General features: G+C 30.4%; 1 protein-coding gene across 1 annotated transcript; it reads left to right on the top strand.

The window, feature by feature from the left end:
• The first annotated feature begins 10,699 nt into the window (after window positions 1–10,699).
• On the top strand, window positions 10,700–12,454 carry LOC114371483. The gene is made up of 5 exons (XM_028328904.1): window positions 10,700–11,028; window positions 11,107–11,233; window positions 11,316–11,594; window positions 11,750–11,851; window positions 12,197–12,454. Exons 1-5 carry the CDS (start codon window positions 10,700–10,702, stop codon window positions 12,452–12,454), a joined length of 1,095 nt encoding a protein of 364 aa, XP_028184705.1.
• Window positions 12,455–24,293: the final 11,839 nt, after the last annotated feature.

The following is a 24,293-nucleotide window of genomic DNA, read 5'->3' as shown; positions in this document are numbered from 1 at the left end:
AGATATTGCATCTTCAATCCCGTGAACGTTCTACCCACGATATCTTCAAGAGAAGGATCCACTTAAAAGCTATTTGTTAAAAGCTATTTGTTCCCCCGAGCTCGAGATCATCATAGTCACAACCACATGTGTCACATACAAGAGTAAACTTACCAAAATAAAACCATACTTATGAACGTAACAATTAAAATCAAGGAAATGGGAAGAGTTCTAAACTTTATAAGTACTATATAACAACCATAAGTTTATAACAAAACTGAGCTCATACACAAGTCATCTCATACACATACATCAATAAAAACTAAGAGCCAACAACACCATAGTTCAACCATTTCAGCTTATACATACAATGATCGTTATAACATAAATCCTCAATTGTCGTCATCACACCTCATTCAGACACCAACATCAAATAACAAACTTTACTCCATGGAGCACTAGGTTAAAGCCTCTTTCAAGACTCTCATCTTATGTACTTGTTCAATCACAACATGAGGTCCATCACCACTAAAAAGGTGGGATTCACATGACTTGAGGTCCATCGTCACTACCCTAATAATGGATACACACGACTTGAGGTCCATCATTGCTACCTCAATTATAAACTCTCACAACTTGATTAGGTATATCATCACTACCTCAATTGTAGACTCATGCATGAAGGCATGAAAATTTTAAGAACAATTCAACCTATCATTCTATATCCCTAGCAACACCACATAATTTTAGCTTGCCACCTATATAGCCAACAAGTTGAGATCTCACTTAAAGATCTTTACCTCGAGAGGAATTCTCTTACATTGATTTATAATTCTTACTTGATATAACATATTGTTGTCACATGAAAATTTTATGCTTGTTGAAGTGTTGTTAGCTAACCTTGCTTCAACACGAGCCCAACATAATGATTAGACCATTAGTGTCAAGAAATGGAATGTTCTTCTTGACTATGGACTACGAAGCTACTTCGGAAAGCGCTTGGTGTAAGTGAATGGAGAAGGAAAGAGGAGTTAGGATTTTAGATGAAAGGGAAATGATGAAAGTTGTAAATGTAATGTGGTAAAATGAAAGCGATAAATAAGTGAATGTATGAAAATATATTAAATAATAAATTATATAATTTTTTATATTTATTCACTAGATAAAATTATTGTTGGGTTTTATATCTTTTTAGTTCCTAAACTTTTTAGAATTTTTGTTTTTAATCCCTAAACTTTTCTTTAACTAGTCAACATCCCTTAACTTTTCTTGTCCTTACTTTTAGTCCATTAAATTTTTTTCAGGGACTAAAAGTAAGGATGGAAAAATAATGTAGGGACTAAAAAAGTTTAAGAATTAAAAATAGAAATTCTAAAAATTTTAAAGGTTAAAAAGATGATAAACCATTTACTGTTTGTAAATCATTTTTAACATTAAATAAATATTTTAAACAAAACAATTATATAATACAATAATGTATATATAATAGTAGTGTTTACTATATAACTCAAACAAGTAAAATTTTTACTGGCTTAGATGGTGAAGGAGAAATAAAAGTACTTAGTTGTTTTTCGGTTTAGCCACCGTACTTAGGGCCTTTGGCTCTTTGGTGGGACGTTAAGGTATCCCCACAAGCTTTAATCTTTTGATCCGACTATGTGACTAATCATTGATCTTGGACTTAGTCAAACTTAAAGTTCATCTCTCGTTTGTAATAGTGTATTATGTTGGGATGAAGATATGACACTTCAATGGTGACGTGACACTTATGTGGATTAATAATGTGACAAAATAGTATGTAATTTAGAGAAGGTTAAATTACTCCTTTGGTTCCTATAATTTCACGATTCTTACCTTTTTAGTCTCTATAGTTTGAAAGTGACTTTTTTAGTCCTTGTAGTTTATATCTTAATTCTTTTTTTAGTCCCTGTAGTTTTGAAAGTGGTTTTTTAGTCCTTATAATTTGTATTTTAATTCCTTTTTAGTCCTTATAGTTTGAAAGTAGTTTTTTTAGTCTTTATACTTTATATTTTAATTTCTCTTTAGTCCTTACCATCAAAATATGAGTAACATTATCAATTACAATTAACTACAAAAATATTAGCATGTAATTCGTAACTAATTTATCACAAGATAATTTGTAATAAAAAATAGTTGATAATTCATAACTAATTTGTAGCTATATATATATATATATATATATATATATATATATATATGTATATATATTATAGCAAGGACTAAAAGGTAATTAAAATACAAATTATAGGGATGAAAAAGACCATTTTCAAACTTTAGGGACTAAAAGAGAATTAAAATACAAACTATATGGATTAAAAAGAACACTTTTAAACTACAAGGACTAAAAGAGAATTAAAATGTAAACTATAGGAATTAAAAAAACCACTTTCAAACTATAGGAACTAAAAAAGTAAAAATCGTGAAATTATAAAGACCAAATGAATAATTTAACCATCTTTAAATTACATACTATTTTTTCACATTATTAATCCACATAAGTGTCACGTCACCATTGAAGTGTCATATCTTCATCCACAGTAGCATGAAGATATCATCACATGATGGTTAATTGACAATTGGTAGAGGGAGTGAAATTGCCAAAATTGCATATTAAAAATTAAAAAGGGACCAAAAATATAATTTAAACTATATTTTAAAGGGACATATTTTGGTATTTTTATTGTAAAAGTGTTAGAGGTTTAATCAATCACCCTACTTTTCAATTTTAGTTAACAACTTTTACTTTCAAATTAACTTTTCAATCGTATTCTTGTCAACTACTTTTATCAAACAGTTTAAAATAATCAAGAAAATTAGTAAAAACATTAATTTTATAGGCTACATTACACCTTTAGTCATTTATCTTTTTGTTTAGATTTAATTTATTCATTTATTTTTTTAATTTTTTAAATTTAATAATTTCTTTTAAATTTAGTTCAATTTTATTTTTCGTCCATATAAAGTTAACAATTTAAAAATGTCACAAAAAAATATACTTATGGGCCTACATGTTTTTCCTATTCACGTAATTATCATAATGGTGATTTTTAACAAATTTATTTTGTTTGAAACAATTTTTGAATATGTTGGTTGAATGAGAGAGGCAACTGAATCCCAGAATCAATTGTAGAAAATGTGGAATTAAAGCATATAGATGAAAGCAAATTGAATTGTGTAAAATCCATGAGAAGAAAATATTTGATTCTCATACATCACTACTAAAAAAATATAGTTTAGCGACCGAAACTACTCAATCTCTGTCAGTGACTGAAATAGCGACCAGAGTACTATCGTCACTAATTGCGACAGAATTTGCGGCCGAAGTTATAGTTAGTAACTAAGTTGCGCCAGCGACCGTATTGCCGATCGAAAAGTAATGCCACTGAATATGTCGGTCGCTACTTCGGTCGCTATGCAGACATACACTCAAAGGCATTTTAGCGATGGAATTAGCGACCGATTAGGACCTGTGGTTAGCCACCAAATATGTTTTGGTCACTATGTTATGTTGATAGCGACCAAGTATTTGTCGGTCACTATTATACAAAATTATTTTGTAGTTAGCGGCCGAATTTGCAACCGAGTTTATTTGTTTTTCTAGAAAAATTAAGAAGCTAAATTTTTAATATTATAAATCATAATAAATATGTAATATTTTTAAATACTTTTATACTTGAAAATTATTGCAATCAATATATTAGTAATATTTTTATATTAACAAATCAATATTTTCATTATTTTGTAAATCATAATAATTATATATTATTTTTAATTATACTTTGATGATTTACAATAAAATTAAAAGAACAATATTTACATTATTTGATTAAGATAAATAAATCATGGTTATCATTAGTATTTTTATTTGTGTTTTATACAAAATAATTTTTTATTTTATAAAATCATTTAAAAATTATAATAAATATATACCCTTTATATTGTGAAAATATGTCATAATCAAATTTTGTGAAATTAAGAATCTTAAAATGCTAGAAAGTTGACCAACATGTTCTTAACAAATAAGAACTTTAAAAAGTTTGAAAAAGGACTAGAACTATACTCTTTGAAGGACGAAACACACTTATTTACACTACACCCAATGACTCATTTGAATATTTGATACAAAATATAGTATTAATATAAGTTTTTACACTACACTGAACTACTCATTTGAATATTTGGTACAAAATATAATATTAGTATAAGTTTTAGGCATAAATAGTTCAAAATTCAAAGTTTATTTTTTAAAATTTATTATATTTTTAGTCTTATATATTATCATTTAAAATATAATATAAAATAAATCTTATATAAGTATACACATTCTATTTTATGTGGAAAATAAAATTTTATCTTATATATTATATTTTAAAGATAATATATAAGATTATAAAAATATAATAAATTAAAAAAACAAACTTTGAATTTTGAACTATTTTGACATAAAACTTATATTAATACTATATTTTGTATCAAATATTCAAATGGTCACATGGTTGTAATGATTAAAGAACGTGTCATTTACTCCAATATGGTCCTTGGAGTAAATGACATATTCTTTAATCATTACAACTATGTGGCCATTTGAATATTTGATACAAAATATAGTATTAATATAAGTTTTTATACTACACCGAACTACTCATTTGAATGTTTGGTACAAAATATAGTATTAATATAAGTTTTAGGCGAAAATAGTTCAAAATTCAAAATTTATTTTTTAAAATTTATTATATTTTTAGTCTTATATATTATCATTTAAAATATAATATAAAATAAAACTTATATAAGTATACATATTCTATTTTATGTGAAAAATAAAATTTAATCTTATATATTATATTTTAAAGATAATATATAAGAGTATAAAAATATAATAAATTAAAAAAATAAACTTTGAATTTTGAACTATTTTGGCATAAAACTTATATTAATACTATATTTTTCATCAAATATTCAAATGGCCACATGGTTGTATTAATTAAAGAATGTGTCATTCACTCCAAGGACCATGGTTCTAGTCCCTTCAAGCATTTTTTAAACTTCTTATTCTTTAAGAAAATATTGGTCAAATTTCTAGTGTAGTCAATGTTAAAAATTTTATGGTGGACGGTAAGACAATAAAGCGTGCAAGAAAAAAAAGGAGAAAATATAAATAAAAAAGCAAACATATGAAAAAATGAAAAAAAAAGAAACAAAAAATATAGAAAAGAAAAGAAAAAAACTTATAAATATAAATATAAATAATAATAATAATAATAATAATAATAATAATAATAATGATAATAATAATAATAATAATAACAATAAAAAGAAGGAAAAAAACAAAAAATGAATGATAAAAAAAGAGAAGAAAAAAAAAAGAGATAAAAAAGAAAAGATTAAAGAATAAGAAGTTTAAAAAATGCTTGAAGGGACTAGAACCATGGTCCTTGGAGTGAATGACACATTCTTTAATTATTACAACCATGTGGCCATTTGAATATTTGATGAAAAATATAGTATTAATATAAGTTTTATGCCAAAATAGTTCAAAATTCAAAGTTTATTTTTTTAATTTATTATATTTTTATACTCTTATATATTATCTTTAAAATATAATATATAAGATTAAATTTTATTTTTCACATAAAATAGAATATGTATACTTATATAAGTTTTATTTTATATTATATTTTAATGTGTACATGAGATTGCAAATAGTCGGGAAACTACCTATAGTGGCCGACACATCTCATTGGACCCCTCTCTTGGTTTGTCTTTTTTGTTCATGTGTGTATGTTATAATATTGATACAATAAATTACTTAATTAAATATATTTAAATTTAAGTTAAAGATAATTCATTAGATAATTTAAAATTAATCATTTTTTCTATTTTATATTTTTTTACGCTCACAATTAAATGAAAGTAAATTTATAATTACTTTATTTGAACTAAGCTCTGAACAATAGTTTTATTTTTCTCCACTAGTATAGTACTACTATAATTCATTAATTCCACAGAATAGACACAATTTTATTTTTTTTAAATAAAAAAGACTTATCCAAGCTAGCCCTTAGATCACGAGACACAGATTGATTAAGGAACATGAATGATATTAGAAAAAAGAGCATTGGATGTGTAAGTTTGCACTATTTTCCCCTATTAATTATTAAAAATAAATATAATGTATTTTATTAATTTCGTGCAGGAGTTTTTTCTTCATTGTCTAATTATACCTACATTGAGGTACTTGTAATACACAATATCCATGTTCCATCATCAACCTTACTTTATCTAAAGTTTCAAATCAATCATAGTAAATAAACATTAACTTGATTGTTTCAACTTCCATGCAAACACTATAATAGTATGTCTCTTGTGTGTTTGCATGAACACACTCCATTGCATACTATTGAATCATTTCATTTGATAATTATATTTTCTTACTTCTTGACGTTTCTTAATGGAGATTTGTTGTTGGTAGTTTGTATCAATGGAGATTCTTGAGAATCGAAGGTGGATGTATCAGAGGTTGGATGGTAATAAACGTTGGACAAATGAGTTTAGAGAATGAGTGTTTGAATTTGTATAATTTGTTACTAGTCAGGACATGTTTCAAATGCAAGGAGAACAAACAAGGTGTCCCTACAAGAAATGAAAATGTAAAGTTTTCAAGTTTGCGGATGATGTGATGAGGGATCTTTATGAGGAAGGGTTCATGCCAAATTATTATTGGTGGACAAACCACGGTGAAGAGTTACCACAATTTCCTCCCATAGTGTTGCAAGGTTCATACTACGAAAGTGGTATGCAAAGAAAAGAATTGAATCCTTACGAGCAAATGATCATGGATCATGTTGGACCATGAATTGGCCAATACATAGAACAACAAGGTGTAATTGAGACAAAATGCATGGAGGAAAATCCTAATCCTGAAGCTCAAAAGTTCATTGATATGCTTGCAACTGCTCAAGCACCATTGTGGGAAGGATGCAAGCATCATTCAAAATTTTCAGCTTCTTTGGCCTATCTTAGCTTGAAATCTGATTATAATATGTCAAAAGGGTGTTTTAATTGTATGGTTCAACTTATGGGTGACACCATGCCAAAAAACAATACTATGGTTAGTAATTTTTATCAAGCTAAGAGGTCAGTGCAAAAATTGGGTCTCGGTTGTTTGAAAATTGATTGCTGCCCGAACGGATGCATGTTGTATTACAAAGAAAATTCAGATAAGAGTATAACTAATTGCTTTTTTTGTAAAAGTGATCGGTACTTGACGGTTAATAGAAGAGGGATTGAAAAGAAGTTTCCTGTTAAAAAAATGTGGTACTTTCCACTCATTCCAAGACTAAAAAGATTGTACTCTTCAATGGCCACTACATCTCACATGAGATGGCATAGTGAAAATCAGAGGGACCCAAATGTCATGTGTCATCCATCTGATGGTGAAGCGTGGAAGCATTTTTTATAGAATGCATCCAGAATTTAGTCAGGATCCTAGGAATGTTAGATTAGGATTATGTTCAGATGGATTTAGTCCTTTTGGTCAATTTGGGAAGACTTACTCTTGTTGGCCGATTATCTTAACTCCATATAATCTTCCTCCTGGCATGTGCATGAAGAGAGAATTTATGTTTTTAACTGTCTTAATTCCAGGTCCATCAGATCCAAGGCACAAGATTGATGTGTACTTGCAACCACTCATAGATGACTTATGCACCTTATGGAATGATAGCATACCAACTTTTGATGTGTCATTAAAGAAATTTTTTTTTATGAAGGATGCTTTGATGTGGACAATCAATGACTTCCCGGCTTATGGGATGTTGTCAGGTTGGACAACTGTTGGCAGACTTGGTTGTCCCATATGTATGGAATGATCAAAGGCATTCACAACTTTAAATTTTCACAAGATCTGTTATTTTGATTGTCATCGCCAATTTCTTCCGCTTAATCATGCATATAGGAGGAATAAAAAGTCATTCAAGAAGGGTCGTGTTGAGACCTCACCCCCTCCTCCACATTTGTCTAGTCTTGACGTTTGGAATAGAGTTGCACATTTACCGCTCAGCCTTGAGTCGCAAGAAGAAAAAGATTTTCCTGGTTATGGTGTTGAACATAATTGGAAGAAACAAATTATATTTTGGTTGTTACCATATTGGAAAACCCAACTTCTGTGTCATAACATTGATGTCATGCACACAGAGAGAAATGTGTTTATGAATGTCTTTAACATTGTGATGGACATCAATGGCAAAAGTAAGGATACACACAATGCTCGAATGGATTTAGCAGAAATTTGTAATCGGAAGGAGCTTGAGCTGGTAGATGTTGGTCGTGACAAGTTCTTTAAACCAAAGACAGCTTATGCAATGACCAAATCTGAGAGACTCGCTGTTCTTAAATGGGTCAAAGAACTAAAGTTACCAGATGGCTATGCCTCCAATTTAGGCCGGTGTGTGGATCTTAACAAGGGAAAAATTCATGGAATGAAAAGTCATGATTGTCATGTTTTCATGGAACGGTTGCTTCCAATTGCATTTGACTCATTACCAAAACCTATTTGGAAGCCACTTGTTGAACTTAGCCAATTTTTCAGATAACTAACTTCGACAACTTCAAATGTTGAACAACTAAGAATTATGGAAAATAACATACCTGTGTTGTTGTGTAAGTTAGAACAAATATTCCCACCAAGCTTCTTTGATTCAATGGAGCATCTTCCAGTTCATTTACCTTATGAGGCAAGACTTAGTGGTCCAGTCCAATATCGTTGGATGTATCCTTTCGAGAGGTATAAAATGAGTAATCATTTATACACCATTGTATTATATACATATAGTCATTTTTAAAAAATACTTATTCATATTAATTTTAGGTTTTTACACTCCCTCAAAAATAAAGTCAAGAATAAAGCTAGGGTTGAGGGATCGATTTGTGAAGCATACGTAGTGGAGCAGACATCTACATTTGTCTCGTTTTACTATCCTGATCAAATTGCAACAAGAAGGACTAGGATGCCTCGAAATGTTGATGCAAATGAAGGTTCTTCATCTTCTCCTATTATATCAATTTTCAATTACCCAGGAAGAGCGAGTGGTAAATCCAAAACATATTTTTTGGACCAACTTGATGTTCATGTTGCTCACATGTACGTTCTTCAAAATTGTCCAGAGGTTGAGCCATATTTAGAGTAAGATGATTTTAATACTTTTATAACTCTAATTAATATTTTAATGATGTTATGTTTTTTATGTTGACTAATTTGTTTTCTCTTTTCCAGTATTTATGAGAATTTTTTAAGGGAGTTGAATCCCACTACTTCAGATGCTCAACTTAACCAAGACATTTCATCCAACTTTCCTATATGGTTCAAGCAATATGTAGGTTAAAACCTTATATATTATTGAAATAACATTTCTTCCATAATGATACAGTGTTATATATGGTGTTAATTGTTAAATTTTTTAAGTTCTAAATCCAGAAAATAATATTCAAGATTCAATATTGGTTAATTTGGCATGGGGACCTAAGAGAAAAGTTGAATTATGGCCTATCTACATTATAAATGGATACAAATTTCAAACAGTTAGTTGGAATGAAGGCATGAATTCTTCTAATTATGGTGTTCATGTACAGGGAACTGATGGCCAACTAGAATCTGATTTTTATGGAATGTTGTTTGATATTATTCAATTGGAGTATACTGGCATCCCATTGATGAAGTTAGTTCTATTCAAGTGTGATTGGTTTGATAATACTCCTTATATAGGGACACGAGCAGATAAAAAGTATGACATTGTTGAAGTAAGACAATCAAAAAGATATACTAAAGCATATGACCCATTCATATTTGCACAACAAGAAGAACAAGTTTATTACACAACATATCCCGAGGGACATCGAGGATGGTTAGCCATAATGAAGACAAAAGCTCACAGCAGAATCACTGACAATATAATAAGTGAAATTGAGCAAGAGGCTCCATACCAAGATGATGAGCTTGTAGGGCTTCAAGAAGTGTTGGAACTTGACCCTGATGTCATTAATGAATCTCTTGCGGATGTTGATGGAGGTGGAGAAGAGATAGATGCAGATTTACTCAAACAACTAGACTTGGTTGAACCAGACGAGGATGGATGCATATTAAGTGAGAATGACATTGAGAGTGATTTTGATGATACAAATACTTCTTAGTTAATTCATACATTAAAGTTGATTGCATGTCTTTTACTCTTGTAGTGAATATGAAAGAGAAGATAAGTGACCTATTTTGGTGTAGAAAACATTTTTATGTGAGCTTTCATTAACAAGTTGGATTTATTTGTTTACTAAAGTGTATTGCTTGTGGTACTTCACTTTTTATTTATTGTTCTTAAATATATTGCATGCCTTATGTTCAGTGTGTGTGTGTGTGTGTAGTTTTACATTTGTATGACTGTGGTTTGTAATAATTATTACTTTTACTCTTGTAGTGAATATGAAAGAGAAGATAAGTGACCTATTTTGGTGTAGAAAACATGTTTCTGTGAGTTTTCATTAACAAGTTGGATTTATTTGTTTACTAAAGTGTATTGTTTATGGTACTTAATTTTTTATTTATTTGTTCTTAAAAATCATATATATACATGTGTATATATATATATGTGTGTGTGTGTGTGTGTGTGTGTGTGTGTGTGTGTGTGTGTGTGCAACAAAATCAAACATGCAGATGGCAGACAGAGGTAGAGGTGGTGGTCGTAGAACATTTAATCGTGATTTTAGTTTGGGAGCTCTAATTACCACCAACCTTTCCCCCTCATCCATTCACATATCAACCTCAGAGTCGATGATTCATGTTGTTGCGCAAACTCCAAACACACTTTCTACAGCTCAAGACCAACCAAATCTTACCTTTGTAAGGGAGTCAATTCCCACTGCCCCTATTAGAGATGTTTCACCTTCAACACCAGATGATTCTGTTACACTTGAATACCCACCAGATCCAAATTGCGAACATATTGTTGATGAAAGGCCTTTCATTCGTGCATATAAAGAAGAGTAAGTGCATTTTATTCAACTAATAATTTTTCTTAAAATGTTTTTTAAATGTGGTATTGACAATGTCTTTGTACATAGGTTTCAACCAACATATGGGTATTCTAATATCATATCAAATATCATTAGGGCAAAATTTGATGAACTAGCTCCAAGTTGGTTGAAGGTGTCAATTGACCTTCGCGATAGGTGGTTTGGAGAGTTTAAGGTAACTTGAATTATGGTGTAATTTAAAATTTATTGTTTCTTGTATGATTTCTAATTTAGTTCTTGTTTCATATTTTATGCAGAAAGAGTATAGGTGGCACCCACAAGAAGAGCAAGCCATTAGAGCTGTTTTTGAGCCAAAAGGTTCACGTATTTTAAAAAATGCAATGAATAAGATCATAAATGGTCAAGATAAAGGAAAGTGGATAATAGCTAATGTTCGAGCAGCCTTGGACGAAAATTGGGGTTTTACAAATTTCCTAAACAAGAGCTCCACTGCCAAGGTGAATCAATTTGTTGATAGAGGAGCCTCAGCATACTGTGGTGGTTCCATATCTACTTCAGCTCACTTTGAAAAGCTGGTAATTTCACTTTATACATACATACATATATATATATATATATATATATATATATATATATGTATATATGTATGTATGTATGTATACCTCATTGATTTTCAATTCAATGTAATTAATTAAATGTTTTACAATTTTAATTTCTTAAATTTATGTAGTCAAAGGAGTTTCAAAGACCACCAACTGCTTGGGAGGTGATGGAGAAAACTAAGAAATTGAAGTCGGGAGAATGGGTCAATGACAAGTCCCACGAATTCGCTGTAAGTTGTTTCTTCTAATCCTATCACTTTATTTGATATGTAATGGATGATATTATAAATGAACTCTTACCTTTGATGAATATCTCTTGAACCTATTTACACATCTTGATTTGTTTTTCTTTAGTTAGTGTTAAATGTTTGTGATTGGCTAGTATAAACTTTGAAGCCTACTGTAGTATATTAAAGTCATTTTTTTTCCTGTATTAGTGATGATTTTCTTGAATATTAATCCTTCTACACATTTAACAATTTATCTTCATACCTCACTTTATATTAAAGGAGAAATATCAACATCGTTGAGATGAAATCTTACAACGTTCGACAGAGGAAGGCACATCTACACAGGATTCCCCTAACACTGCTACTTCTGTTAATGATAATGAAATATATTTGAATGTTGTTGGAAATCCAAATTACAAGGGGAACGTGTACAACCTAGGTACTTTGAGCAAAAGGTTTAGTTGCTCAAAATCAGCTCCATCTACTTCTATTGCTCCTGTGGAAGACCAAATAGAGGAAATGCGTGAGACAATTAATAAATTGAATGCTGAGCTTTTGGCAAAGACAAATAAGGAGAAGACACTTGAGGAAAAGATGCTCTAGATGATGGAGAATCATGACCACCAAAGTCAGGAGATGCAACAACAAAATGAGCAAATGTAGCATATACTACAACACTTGCATATTCAGTCTATCATACCAACTCCTAGTCTATCACCTACCATAGTAGATGGAATAGAGCACCATGTTAATGATGCTAAGGTTGATCGTCCTCATGACATGGGAAATGATCATTGACTCTTGGTTATTGTTTACTTTACTTTGATTAGGCCACATTAGTTATGAATTTGAACTTTATTAACTTTTATGTTGCATTTGATTAAACTTTGAAAACTTTGAATTTGCACTTTATCAATCTTTAAAATAGAACTTTGTTATTAGATATATTTACTCATTATGAATGTCCACTTTTATTTATAATTTTGATTATACAATTTAATTAAAATTTATGTTTGCAATCGATAATTATTAAGCAGGTCAAAATGTAACTGGAAAAACAAAACATACAACATAATTTTGCATTAAAAAAATTAATATTAAATAGCGACCGAATTAGCAACCGAAATACATTAAATTTTGAAAAATTATATACTAGCGACCTAATTAGCGACTGAAATAATTTTATTGCAAATTTAGCCACCAAATTCGCGATCGAAGGTATTTTTTTAAATTATATATTAAAATTGATTATCCAATAACAACCAAAATAGCTACCGAACACCTTCCGAATATATTTTATATTTATGATTAATTATATGATAGCGACTGAATATTTTTCGATTTTATTTTAGATTTAAAATTTAATTACATAGTAGCAACCAAATTAGTGACGGACAGGTTCAGTTGCAGAACTAGTCCCAAGCAAAATAGCAACCAAATACGTAGTGATCGAAATGATTACTTTAGTGCATCACTATTTTGGTCGCTAAATAGCAGCCGAATAAATTTGGTTACAATGGACTTAGCGACTTGGGTTTTTGCGACGTTATCATTTCGGTTGCTATTTCGTTTTTCTAACACTAATAGCGACCAAATTTATTGATTTAGCGACAGAATTATTCGTCCGCTAAATCACGATTTTTTAGTAGTGCATGCTTCAACAAAATCATTTGATTTTTTATTATATTAATCAAAATAGTCTTGTTAATCAGTACCCTTAAGACATTATTTGAAAAACTAAAATGAGAAAATATTTATTATAGAGATCATAGAAGAACATTTTATGCATGTCAATAAAAACATTTATCCTTTTAGTTTCTTAGCCAATATTCTAAGGATATTGTTTAATATTTGCCTAATAAACAAGGTAACAAAATCTCTCAACCTCTGGAGAGAGAAATCAAACACAAAAAATTTAATGTTTCTCTAAAGGGATGGTAATTTTTTTATAATTTAAAAATATTATTTACACTCTTAAAAACATCCACTATATTAATTAATTACATGAATAAAAATTTTCGGACCGCAAGTATTGTTGTGACATTTTTAACTACTCCTTCCATTTCTATATATAACTAGTCGATAACTCGTACATTCACACGGGCTATACCAATTTTCTGCGCTTAGCTCCGCTTCAAACCAAATAAATATTTTTATAATAAGTAAACAAATAAATATTTTAGAAATGAATAAAAGGATTAATTTATAATAGGAATTAGAGATTTTGTTTGTTGTGTTATAGAGATATGATAATTATAAGTAAAACACACGAATGGAAGTTCTAACACTTTGTTGTGTGTACCTTTCAACGTCAATTGCGTCCGTTAGCATTCCTTTTGCATGGGCGAGCCATCCCTTTTTGTATTCCCTTTTTTTGTCATTGAAAGTCTTAGTTTGAGAAATTGGAACCATGGTGGACCCTGTGTTGTCTGATGGCGTTTTTATAATTAGTTAACATTTGGTGTTTGGGCCCTTGTAGATAGTTTAAGATATGGGCCCAATCGATTGTTTATGTGAACCATCTGCTATTGCTTTTTCTATCACATTTGTATTATTGTCATTCAAAAATATGTATATTTAAGTTAATAAAGAAATATTATTTTTTTAACAATAGGTATTGTAAGAAAATGCATAATGAATAAATAATAAATAATAACAATAGGTGTATATATATATGTGTGTGTGTGTGTGTGTGTGTGTGGTCTAATATAATTGTAGGCACTTGACGATCAATTTGTAATGTAGTACTCCTTAACACTTTTGTCAATATCTTACGAAAATTCCAGCTTGGAAATAGAATATTGTTTTTCTAGTAACAATCATGAGTCAAGAGTCTTGTAAATAATTTTCCTTGTTTGCCTTCACACGTGCATTAAAGAGTTTAAATGTATTAAATTAATGCTTTAATGGTGTAAAATATATGATTCTATAAGCATAAACTGCATCTTTCCATGAGTAGAATAGATTTATTTGTGTTAAATCTAATATGTACCTTTCGGATAATTCAAAAAATAGACATAGAATGGTTCAAGCAAGCATTGCTTACTTCATAGTTTTACTAATCACCTAAATAAAAGACAATTAAATAAATTATTTAGATAGATAATCAATGTAGCAAACAGTTCTATTATTGAACAACACTATGGTTATTTATATTCTTATACCTTAGTGATAGTAGAAGATCACTATTGAAGTATGCAATGGTTGCTTCCATTGTGCAGTAACAATTTGCAATTTATAGTTTGGATTAAGCTCGACAGAGTAGTAATTTTTTTATTTGATTGTCAAGTAGAATGCAAAATTCGATACCTTCAATAGCTTTCATATGAAAACAATAACTTTCTAAGAAGTTCATTGAATAGTTGATTCAGTGTCAACAATTCTTCCAAACTGCACTTTATATATAAAGTAGGAAGAAATGAAGCGTATAAAATATTAAATGTATAGAAAATAAAATAGTGTAATGAATAATTAATGAGTCACATACCATTGTTTAAATCATTCATTGGTCATGTATATACACATACTAATTTGGTGACAGCAAAAGGTTCCACTTCTAGTTTTTAATTCTTCCAAACTGCACTTTATATATAAAGTAGGAAGAAATGAAGTGTATACAATATTAAATGTATAGAAAATAAAATAGTGTAATGAATAATTAATGAGTCACATACCATTGTTAAAATCATTCGTTGGTCATGTATATACACATACTAATTTGGTGGCAGCAAAAGGTTCCACTTCTAGTTTTCTTTAACTCCCAAAAAGGAATTATAGTGGATTGAGAGTGGCTGAGTAAAAAAAAAGTATTAGAAATGAGAACATAATATGTTTATTCTTATTTGCCGAAATAAATAAGCATGAACCTGTTAAAGATTATGAAATGAAAGACTTCTTTAAAAACAACATTAGTAGTTGTCTTCAACGGATTCTTTTCATTATCATGTATCAAAATCTTCATTCCATTTTTTTTTTCTAACAATAGATATAGCCACATAAAGTTGGCCATGACTACAAATAGGCTTTGGTAAATATAGGCCAACATTTGGGATTTGTTGATAGTCATGGCATAGGATATCGTAATAGGAAACTACCTCCCAATTAATTTAAATGGCCAAGGAGATTGTGAAGGTGATAATGACATTCATGGTATATAAATGAAGTGGCCATTTTTTTTCACTGGACATAAACTCTGCTTCAATGACATAGTTTACTAATTTTGTGACAATCAACCTAGTGCCATTGCACAATCCTTTTGATTGGTCCAAGTTTCTTAGAAGCATGATAGGTGTACCAACTTTAAGCCTTATTTGATGATTTGGTAACCCTGATGTTCTAAGGCAATGAAGAAACTCGGGTGTTATTGCTTGAAAAGATTGGTTGTCTTCTATGCCCATCATCTCAATGGAATTTGAACTCAAATACACTTTTTAATCTCCTACAATAGTAAAATAATATTACCATTTCCTGAACACTATTGCTATATGCTGATTTTAATAAAATGGGAATTAAATAGAAAAAGATAATAAAACATGCAAGTTTTTAAATAATTGGCCAGACAATATAAATTGTCACTTGGAGTCATTTACAAAATATATTCATTGATCAAGTCCACAGTTTCAATTGTAAAAGCTAAAATGTCTCTACATTGTAGAAATGATTCATCTTTGTAATTTGCAAACAAATTAGGATATGTGGTATCAACAATGGTTGCTCTCAAAACCAGAAATCAAGAATTCATTGGGTATTGTCATTGTAGCATAACTGGCATTTGGTTTAGTAATTTTTCCATTTTCAACATCTAATACCCATTAAAAGAGATCTCTTAGTTCAGCAGTACACACATTGTTCAAGGAACTTTTCATACGCATGTTCTTGGTTAGAGTTAATACCTCACAATGATCCCAAAGATATGATGCATTAATAGTTGCATGGAAAATATTTGACCGATCACCTTGTGGAATGATAGGTAGTATTTATCAAAAGTCTCCTCCAAATACAATGATTTTTCCTCCGAAAATCATAGAGTTGTCATTTTTGACACCTATGATATCTCTCAAACTTTTGTCCAACACTTCTAAACAATGTTTGTGTGCCATTGGAGCTTCATCCCATATGATCAATTTGGTCAATTTTAAGAGTTCAACATGCTCACTTCCTTGGTGGATGTTACATATTGAATTATCTAGAGTAGGGACAAGTATCTTGAATTTTGAATGTGTTGTCCTATCCTTCCACGTGGTAGCAGTAGAGATGCAATTTCGCTTGATGCTAGAGTTAGGACAATTTGTCTCTTACTTCTAAGAGCAGATGCTAATGTTTGCCACATAAATGTCTTGTGAATCCCTTCAAAACCATATAAGAAAAACATAACACCTCTTTATCTATTGACAACGACCATTATCTTGTCAAAGATATTTCTTTGCTCATCTACAAAATTAGTATTAGTATATTAGTTCAGAATTTAGAAGACAAATTCTTCTAATATAAGCTAAGAATCCAAAATTTAACATGTTAGATAGCTATAGTTTTTCTCAAACTGACACTTCATTTCAACAATGTCATAATTAAGCTATGCATACACCAGCCTATTTCCTGATATGCTCCTAATAAAATTATTTGGATATGGCATGAGGGGAAAATATCTAAAACTTTTTCTATTATTTTCTAACATTTTTTCAATTTCCATAAGTGTCAAAATTTTCAATTCATCTTCAATGAGATGTAAATCTGAAATATTTAAGTAAATTAATTGGTTAGAAGATATGCTAAAATAATATAATTTAAGTAATTTAGGCAATTTGTAAATTTTGTACCTTACATATTGCTCAGTTTCCTTTGTTCGTACAAAATGTCATCTGATAGCCATTGCCATGTATTTGCCCAAACATGTTATGGTTTATTCATGGTGTTTGAAATGAGTATTGTCACAAATAATTTGCCCTAATATCTTCATAAGTACATGTGCCTTTTGCAACAATTAACATCAATATTAAATAATACAACTCTCCTGTGCTTGGTGGCACCCACATTAATCTTCCAATTATATAACCTTGCTTTATGGGTTTCCAACATCTTCTACTCTTGACAAAAATGAATTTAGAAATAAATTGACCATATGTGAGACTTCTTGTTTCAGCATATGTCTTGTTTGCATCCAGCCATGATGCAAACATTGATTGGTTGACAGAAGGCTTTGAGAGTATATCATCAACCAATTCTGCATCATTAAAATACATTACTTGTTCGATTGGTAAATGGAAGAACAATCTCTCAACTTCTAGCTTTCTACTGTGGATTGGAAAAAATAATATTCTCCAGCATGCTTTTGATGGAGAGATATATCTATCGTTAACATATTTCTTAATTTCCTCATTTGCTGCTTGTTGACATGTGGATTGACCTTCATCTAGGACAATAACAACAGTGATTCAATTATAAACTTTATTGATACATTTGAAGAGATATTTAATAGAAGTGCATTGATTGCACCATTCCATGTTGATGTGCTCTTGGTATTTTAGGAGCAACATTGGGTTGTATGGAACTACACTTCTATTGTCAATAGTGACACCAACATTTTCAATTGTATTTCCATGATCTCTTCTTCTATGTACAAGGTATCCATCTTGATCTACAATTGTGACATCTTGGAATTTTTTGGGATAGTATCATGTACACTTCCCATTTTTCGTACATGGTGAGGACTTATTAGCTACGCCACATGGTCCATGAATCATGTGTGACTTGAATAAATGATATAACTCTGAATTAACCTGTTGACTAGTCATCTGGGGTAGGATACTTACATGAAGGATGTAGAAAAATAAGAAAATATGCATACGATAATCCACATTTTTGAAATTCTAGTGTACGTATCTGTCATAAAGAAATTCAAAATAGATACAGGAAAATAAAATTAGAACTGCACATACGTTAAATACACAAACTTTAGATTATGCAATGCAAATTAGTAATCATGACAATTTAAAATTGAATACTACAACTTAGAATTTGGATAAAAAAAATTGAAATATATAATATAATGATATCACAAAAACATATTAATTATTAAAGAATGTGATTCTTAATAAAAACTTACATGCAACCACCTTCCCAATAACGTGCTTCTTTGTCAAATCTGTCAATAGTTGTTGAAAATTGATCTTGAAAACTCTTGCAATAATATCGGGTCAATCCACAGCCTTTAAATTCATTAAAGCAAGGAATCTCTAAATTTCTTTTTAATATGAATTGCACATGAAAGTGATAAACAATTCCGGAAATCCAACATGGTTGCATATAGTCATTCTATCAAAATACAACTGATCCATATGCCGATGTCCTCCAACAAATGATGATGGCAAGATTACTTGCTTTCCTCTATCAGAACCATGGTTTTCATTGTTAGAATCTGAATTTTCCAAATTAGCATATTTGTCCACTCGTAGTTTAGATTGGTTGTATCTTATAAAAGACAACCTCTCTGACTCAATCATAATGTAACCATCTACTAGAAATTGTTGAAATAACCGTTGTGATCTAAGCAAAGTTTGTTCTTCATTTAATCTACTTTGTATTTTGAAACATACTCATTCTTTTATAGTCAACCGATTCCTTTTGCAATTTTCAGTAATGTGCAAATCACGATGTAGGACACAATGAATATCAAAAAAGAAGTTTGACATCATGAATTTTCCGTATTGGTAGAAACATTTCATTTAACATATGAGAATCAATTTCAGTGTAAGGTCTAAAGTTTTTTTGTATGATATTACTACCTTGTTTTACATTAGAAGCTGATGTAGTATTATTTCTATCATGAAAATCATAATTCTCAAAGCTTGAGTAATTATCTGAACTTAAATCTAGCAAATTAAGATATTTGATTAGTGTTTACTCACTTGAATAGAGAAAAACAACCAATAATGTATAGTTTGTATGTAAACAATATTGCAGAGTAATATAAAATAGATGAAAAAATCACCTTCTGTTTCTGGAAAAGATGCAATATTTCTGATGTTGGGATTGGTGGTGTTAGTAGTTTTAGTCAAATGTTGTGGATATGTAAATCCAAATTATTTATTATTTCTATTGTGCATTTGATCAGTATTGCTGCATGATGGGTTTGGACTTGGTTCATTTATAATGACAACATCAAATTTGTTCATCAAGTTTTGAGCATTACAGTGCATTCAATTGCAAGTCCTTTTTCTACTTAATCCATCATCGAATTGTGAAATTGGCTAAGTGAACTGATCTCTTGATGATTCAGTGTTGTAGTTATTAGTATTTTCTTTGTATTAGGTAACATTAGAAAGTGGTGTTCTTTGGGTTCCAGAACATATTAGTTTATACTTGACAACATTTGTTTCTCTTAATAATTTTTTTCTTTTTCTTCGTGCTTGGGCATAGCCTCTCTATTGCTACTTTCTTTCCTATTCATTGTTCTGTCAAAGAAAAATAGTAAGCCATGGTTGAACACTATTTGAATAACTGGGTATGCCTAAATCCAATAGTAATGTAGTGCCATTAGTGACATTCTTGGTTATGAAAAGAAAAAGCAAGACATTTCAATAATTGGCTATGGAAAAATGTAAATAACGTGAACATGTAGCAGTTACTTACTTGCTTATGAAAAAAAAATTCATGAATATTAGACATGAAATGCATATACTACCGTATGACTATTTTTTTTTTATGTTACCCACTTCAGAAATGCATCTATTGCCATATAGTCTATCCTTAAATTTCAATTAAATGTGAATTGATTAAATGGAAGCAAAGGTTCATGGAAGATATTAGATAAAAGCAAATAAGCCAACATACCTGGAAAAGTTCAGCTACATGAATGAAAAAACTTTGGTTGGATATGCATGGTGAGGTTGATGAGAATCATAAAAATGCTCAAATACAGGGACCTATGACCAGGAGTAGGACCAAACAGTCAATAGATACCCTCCAACAAATGGTAGCAGACACACTTAACAAGGCCCAAGTGGAGAAGGGTGAAGGCCCAAAGGCAGAGGCACTACTAAGAATATTAATTGTTGCTGAAGGCCCAAACTAATTTGAAGGCCCATGCCAAATATGTTCTATTTTTTATTTATAATTTTTTTCGTTGTAATTTTGGCTCAAAACTGATTTGAAAGCCCATGTCTATTTCTATTTTTTTTTGTTCAGATACACTATATGTATGGATTTCATTTTCAATAGAAGGACTTTTGGCATTTGATAAAATTTTGTGAGAACTTCTCTCTGGGTTTTTCGCTGAACCAATCTCGGACTTATCAAGGTAATCCTTGTGGTGTCTACCCTAACTTATCTTTCCTCTCTGGAAGTGGTGTCAACCCAAACTCTATGACCTGTATCAAGCGATCCGCTCCTAGTAAGGATCATATCATCTAGTATCAGAGCTTCGACTCTTGATACAGGTTCTATCCTATCCAATTCTTTTTCTTTGTAATTTGTCTCAGGTTCGCGTTTTGTTCTTGTTTTATTATTTGCATTTTTGTTTGCGTCTTGTTTGTGTCCTTGTTTTCGTTCTTTTTCTTGTTCTTGTTTCTTTCAGATTCTGTGTAAAAAAAAATTCTATTTGAATTTTGTTTCAAAATCTGTTACAAATTCTATTTGGGGACAATTTAGCTTACTAGAAGAATTTAGGGGTTTAGTGGGCTCTTGAATTTGTTTTCCTATTTTCCTATGTGCCTATTGAATGAATTACCTAAATTATCCTAGACGAATTTGAAAAAAAAAGCATTATAAAAAAAAAGGTTCCAGAAAGTTTGAAAAAAAAAGGGTGTTTGATCTTTGAACGCGAATTTGAGGCAATTAGATACGTTTTTTTTGGAAAAAATAGCAGACCAAGGGATTTGCCCAAGAGTTTGCCCAGACATTCTCCTTTGAATTCTGAGCGTTTTGACATATAGTGCACCTCAAACGGACAACCATAGCAAAAGTTATGACAATTTGAAGTTTACATGTCATCTTCGTTCATTTTGTTCTCTTCTTCTTTGTAATTAAGTAGTTTCTTTGTTTCTTCTATTTGTTATCCAAATCTATTATAAAATCTGTTATGATATCTGTTATCAAATCTGTTATGATATCTGTGATCAAATCTATTATCATATATATTATCCAAATCTGTTATCAAATCTGCTATCAAATCTGTTATCCAAATCTGTTATCAAATTTGTGATAATCAAACTATCTTTCCTATTATATTACATTGTGCGTCTAATTTGATTCATCCAGGAACTTAAGAGGGAGTGAGTGGTAAAAGGCAAGAGTGAAAAACCTCACACAAAAGCCTATATTGAGAGCATCAAACACGAGTGCACTACCATTAAAGAAAGAAACACGTGAGTAGAGTGTGGTGAGGTCATGAAACCTTTGTTTAAAAATTATTGTAATTTTTCTTCTCTGTTAATTATGGCAGGAGTTGGTGATGGTGGTGGTGATTATCATCCACTGGACAGATCTTAGTGTTTGTTGTTGGACGTAATGACTATACAGATGCAACGATTGCTGAACCGTAACAATGAAGAGCTCTATGGACGAATTGAGGGTCTGAAGAACCAACTAAATTAGAATACTGGAAGACATTATGGTGGGAACAGAGTGGGCAATGTTGGATCCAGGCAAAACAGAGTGGAGGGGCAGAACAAAATTGAGGGAGTAAAATTCAATGTACCCCCTTTCAAAGGCAGGAGTGACCTAGATGCCTACCTTGATTGGGAGATGAAGATTGAACATGTATTCTCCTGCAATGATTATACTAAAGAACAAAAGGTGAAGTTAGCTGCAGCTGAATTCTCAGACTATGCCTTTGTTTGGTGAAATAAAAATCAAAGAGAGATGATGAGAGAGGAAGGGCGGGAGATAGATACATGGACTGAGATGAGAAGGGATATGCAGAAAAGGTATGTTCCAACTAGCTACAATAGAACCATGCGACAGAAACTCCAGAGGTTGTCCCAGGGAAGTTTGACTGTGGAGGAGTACTACAAGGAGATAGAGATGACACTAGTGAGGGCCAACATTGAAGAGCAAATTGAGGACACAATGACTCATTTTCTGAGTGGCCTAAATCCTAACATTAGAAATGGTCTTAAATTACAGAAGTATGTGGATATTCTCCAACAAATGGTAGCAAGCATACTTAACAAGGCCCAAGTGGAGAAGGATGAAGGCCCAGAGGCAGAGGCACTACTAAGAATATTAATTGTTGTTGAAGGCCCAAACTAATTTGAAGGTCCATGCCAAATATGTTTTATTTTTTATTTATAATTTTTTCGTTGTAATTTTGGCCCAAAACTGATTTGAAAGCCCATGTCTATTTCTATTATTTTTTTGTTCAGATACACTATATGTATGGATTTCATTTTCAATAGAAGGACTTTTGGCATTTGATAAAATTTTGTGAGAACTTCTCTCTGGGTTCCTTGCTAAACCAATATCAAACTTATCAAGGTAATCCTTGTGGCGTCTACCCTAACTTAACTTCCCTCTCTGGAAGTAGCGTCAACCCAAACTCTATGACCTGTATCAAGCGATCCGCTCTTAGTAAGGATCGCATCAGAGTTGTAATGGTTCCAAGTAAATGAATTCTTTGTGAGTGTTGGTTCCAATTTTAATTTTTTGACTAAAGAAGATGGATATTTTTTTTTCTCTTATTGGGATTTTTAACACAACTTTTGATAAAAGAACTTGAGTACCTACAACTTATGTCATATTGACTATTAGTTTAGACTATAATAACTAAAATAATATCCCTTATAATAATAATACAATTTTTATTTTATCAACGATAAATTTGGTAAAGAAATTTACACAATTATTTCACTTTTGTAAAGAAAATTTATTATATATTTTATAATAAATTATATTATATAATTTTGTTATACATACAATATATGACAATTTGTAACAATTTGTATATTATATAATATGGTATACATTTTATTATTCTCATATACATAAAATATATGACAACAAATTTATCAACATAATTATTATGTTACACCATTAACTGACTGCATTATTTTACATTTATGTTAAATTAGTTAACTGAGAGTGTAAAGTATAACCTATGTAATTTTAATTAGTTTTAATTGTAATAATTTTTAATTGTAACAAAAATACCTTGATTGTTAATACTTTTTTATTTTTATAAAAATATTGTTATTTCGCTATGAGAGACCTTTCCACAACCATGAACCAAAAACATATGCTAATTCTTATAACTTGTCATAACTATTTACTATCGTGACTAAGTTTTCATGGTTACACGACAAAATACAACTTTTAAGTTGTTTCAACTTGAGCCAAAAAAAAAAAAAGAAGTCTAGATACATTAATCTAAAGTCTTCAAGTTGCACTTTCATTCAGTTTTGATGTGCTTGGATACTTCAGTGGAAGATAATTATGTTGGTGCAAAATG

The sequence above is a fragment of the Glycine soja genome, chromosome 10 (assembly GCF_004193775.1).
Source record: "Glycine soja cultivar W05 chromosome 10, ASM419377v2, whole genome shotgun sequence".
Taxonomy (NCBI): Eukaryota; Viridiplantae; Streptophyta; class Magnoliopsida; order Fabales; family Fabaceae; genus Glycine; species Glycine soja.
This window is presented reverse-complemented; position numbering and strand designations above follow the sequence as displayed.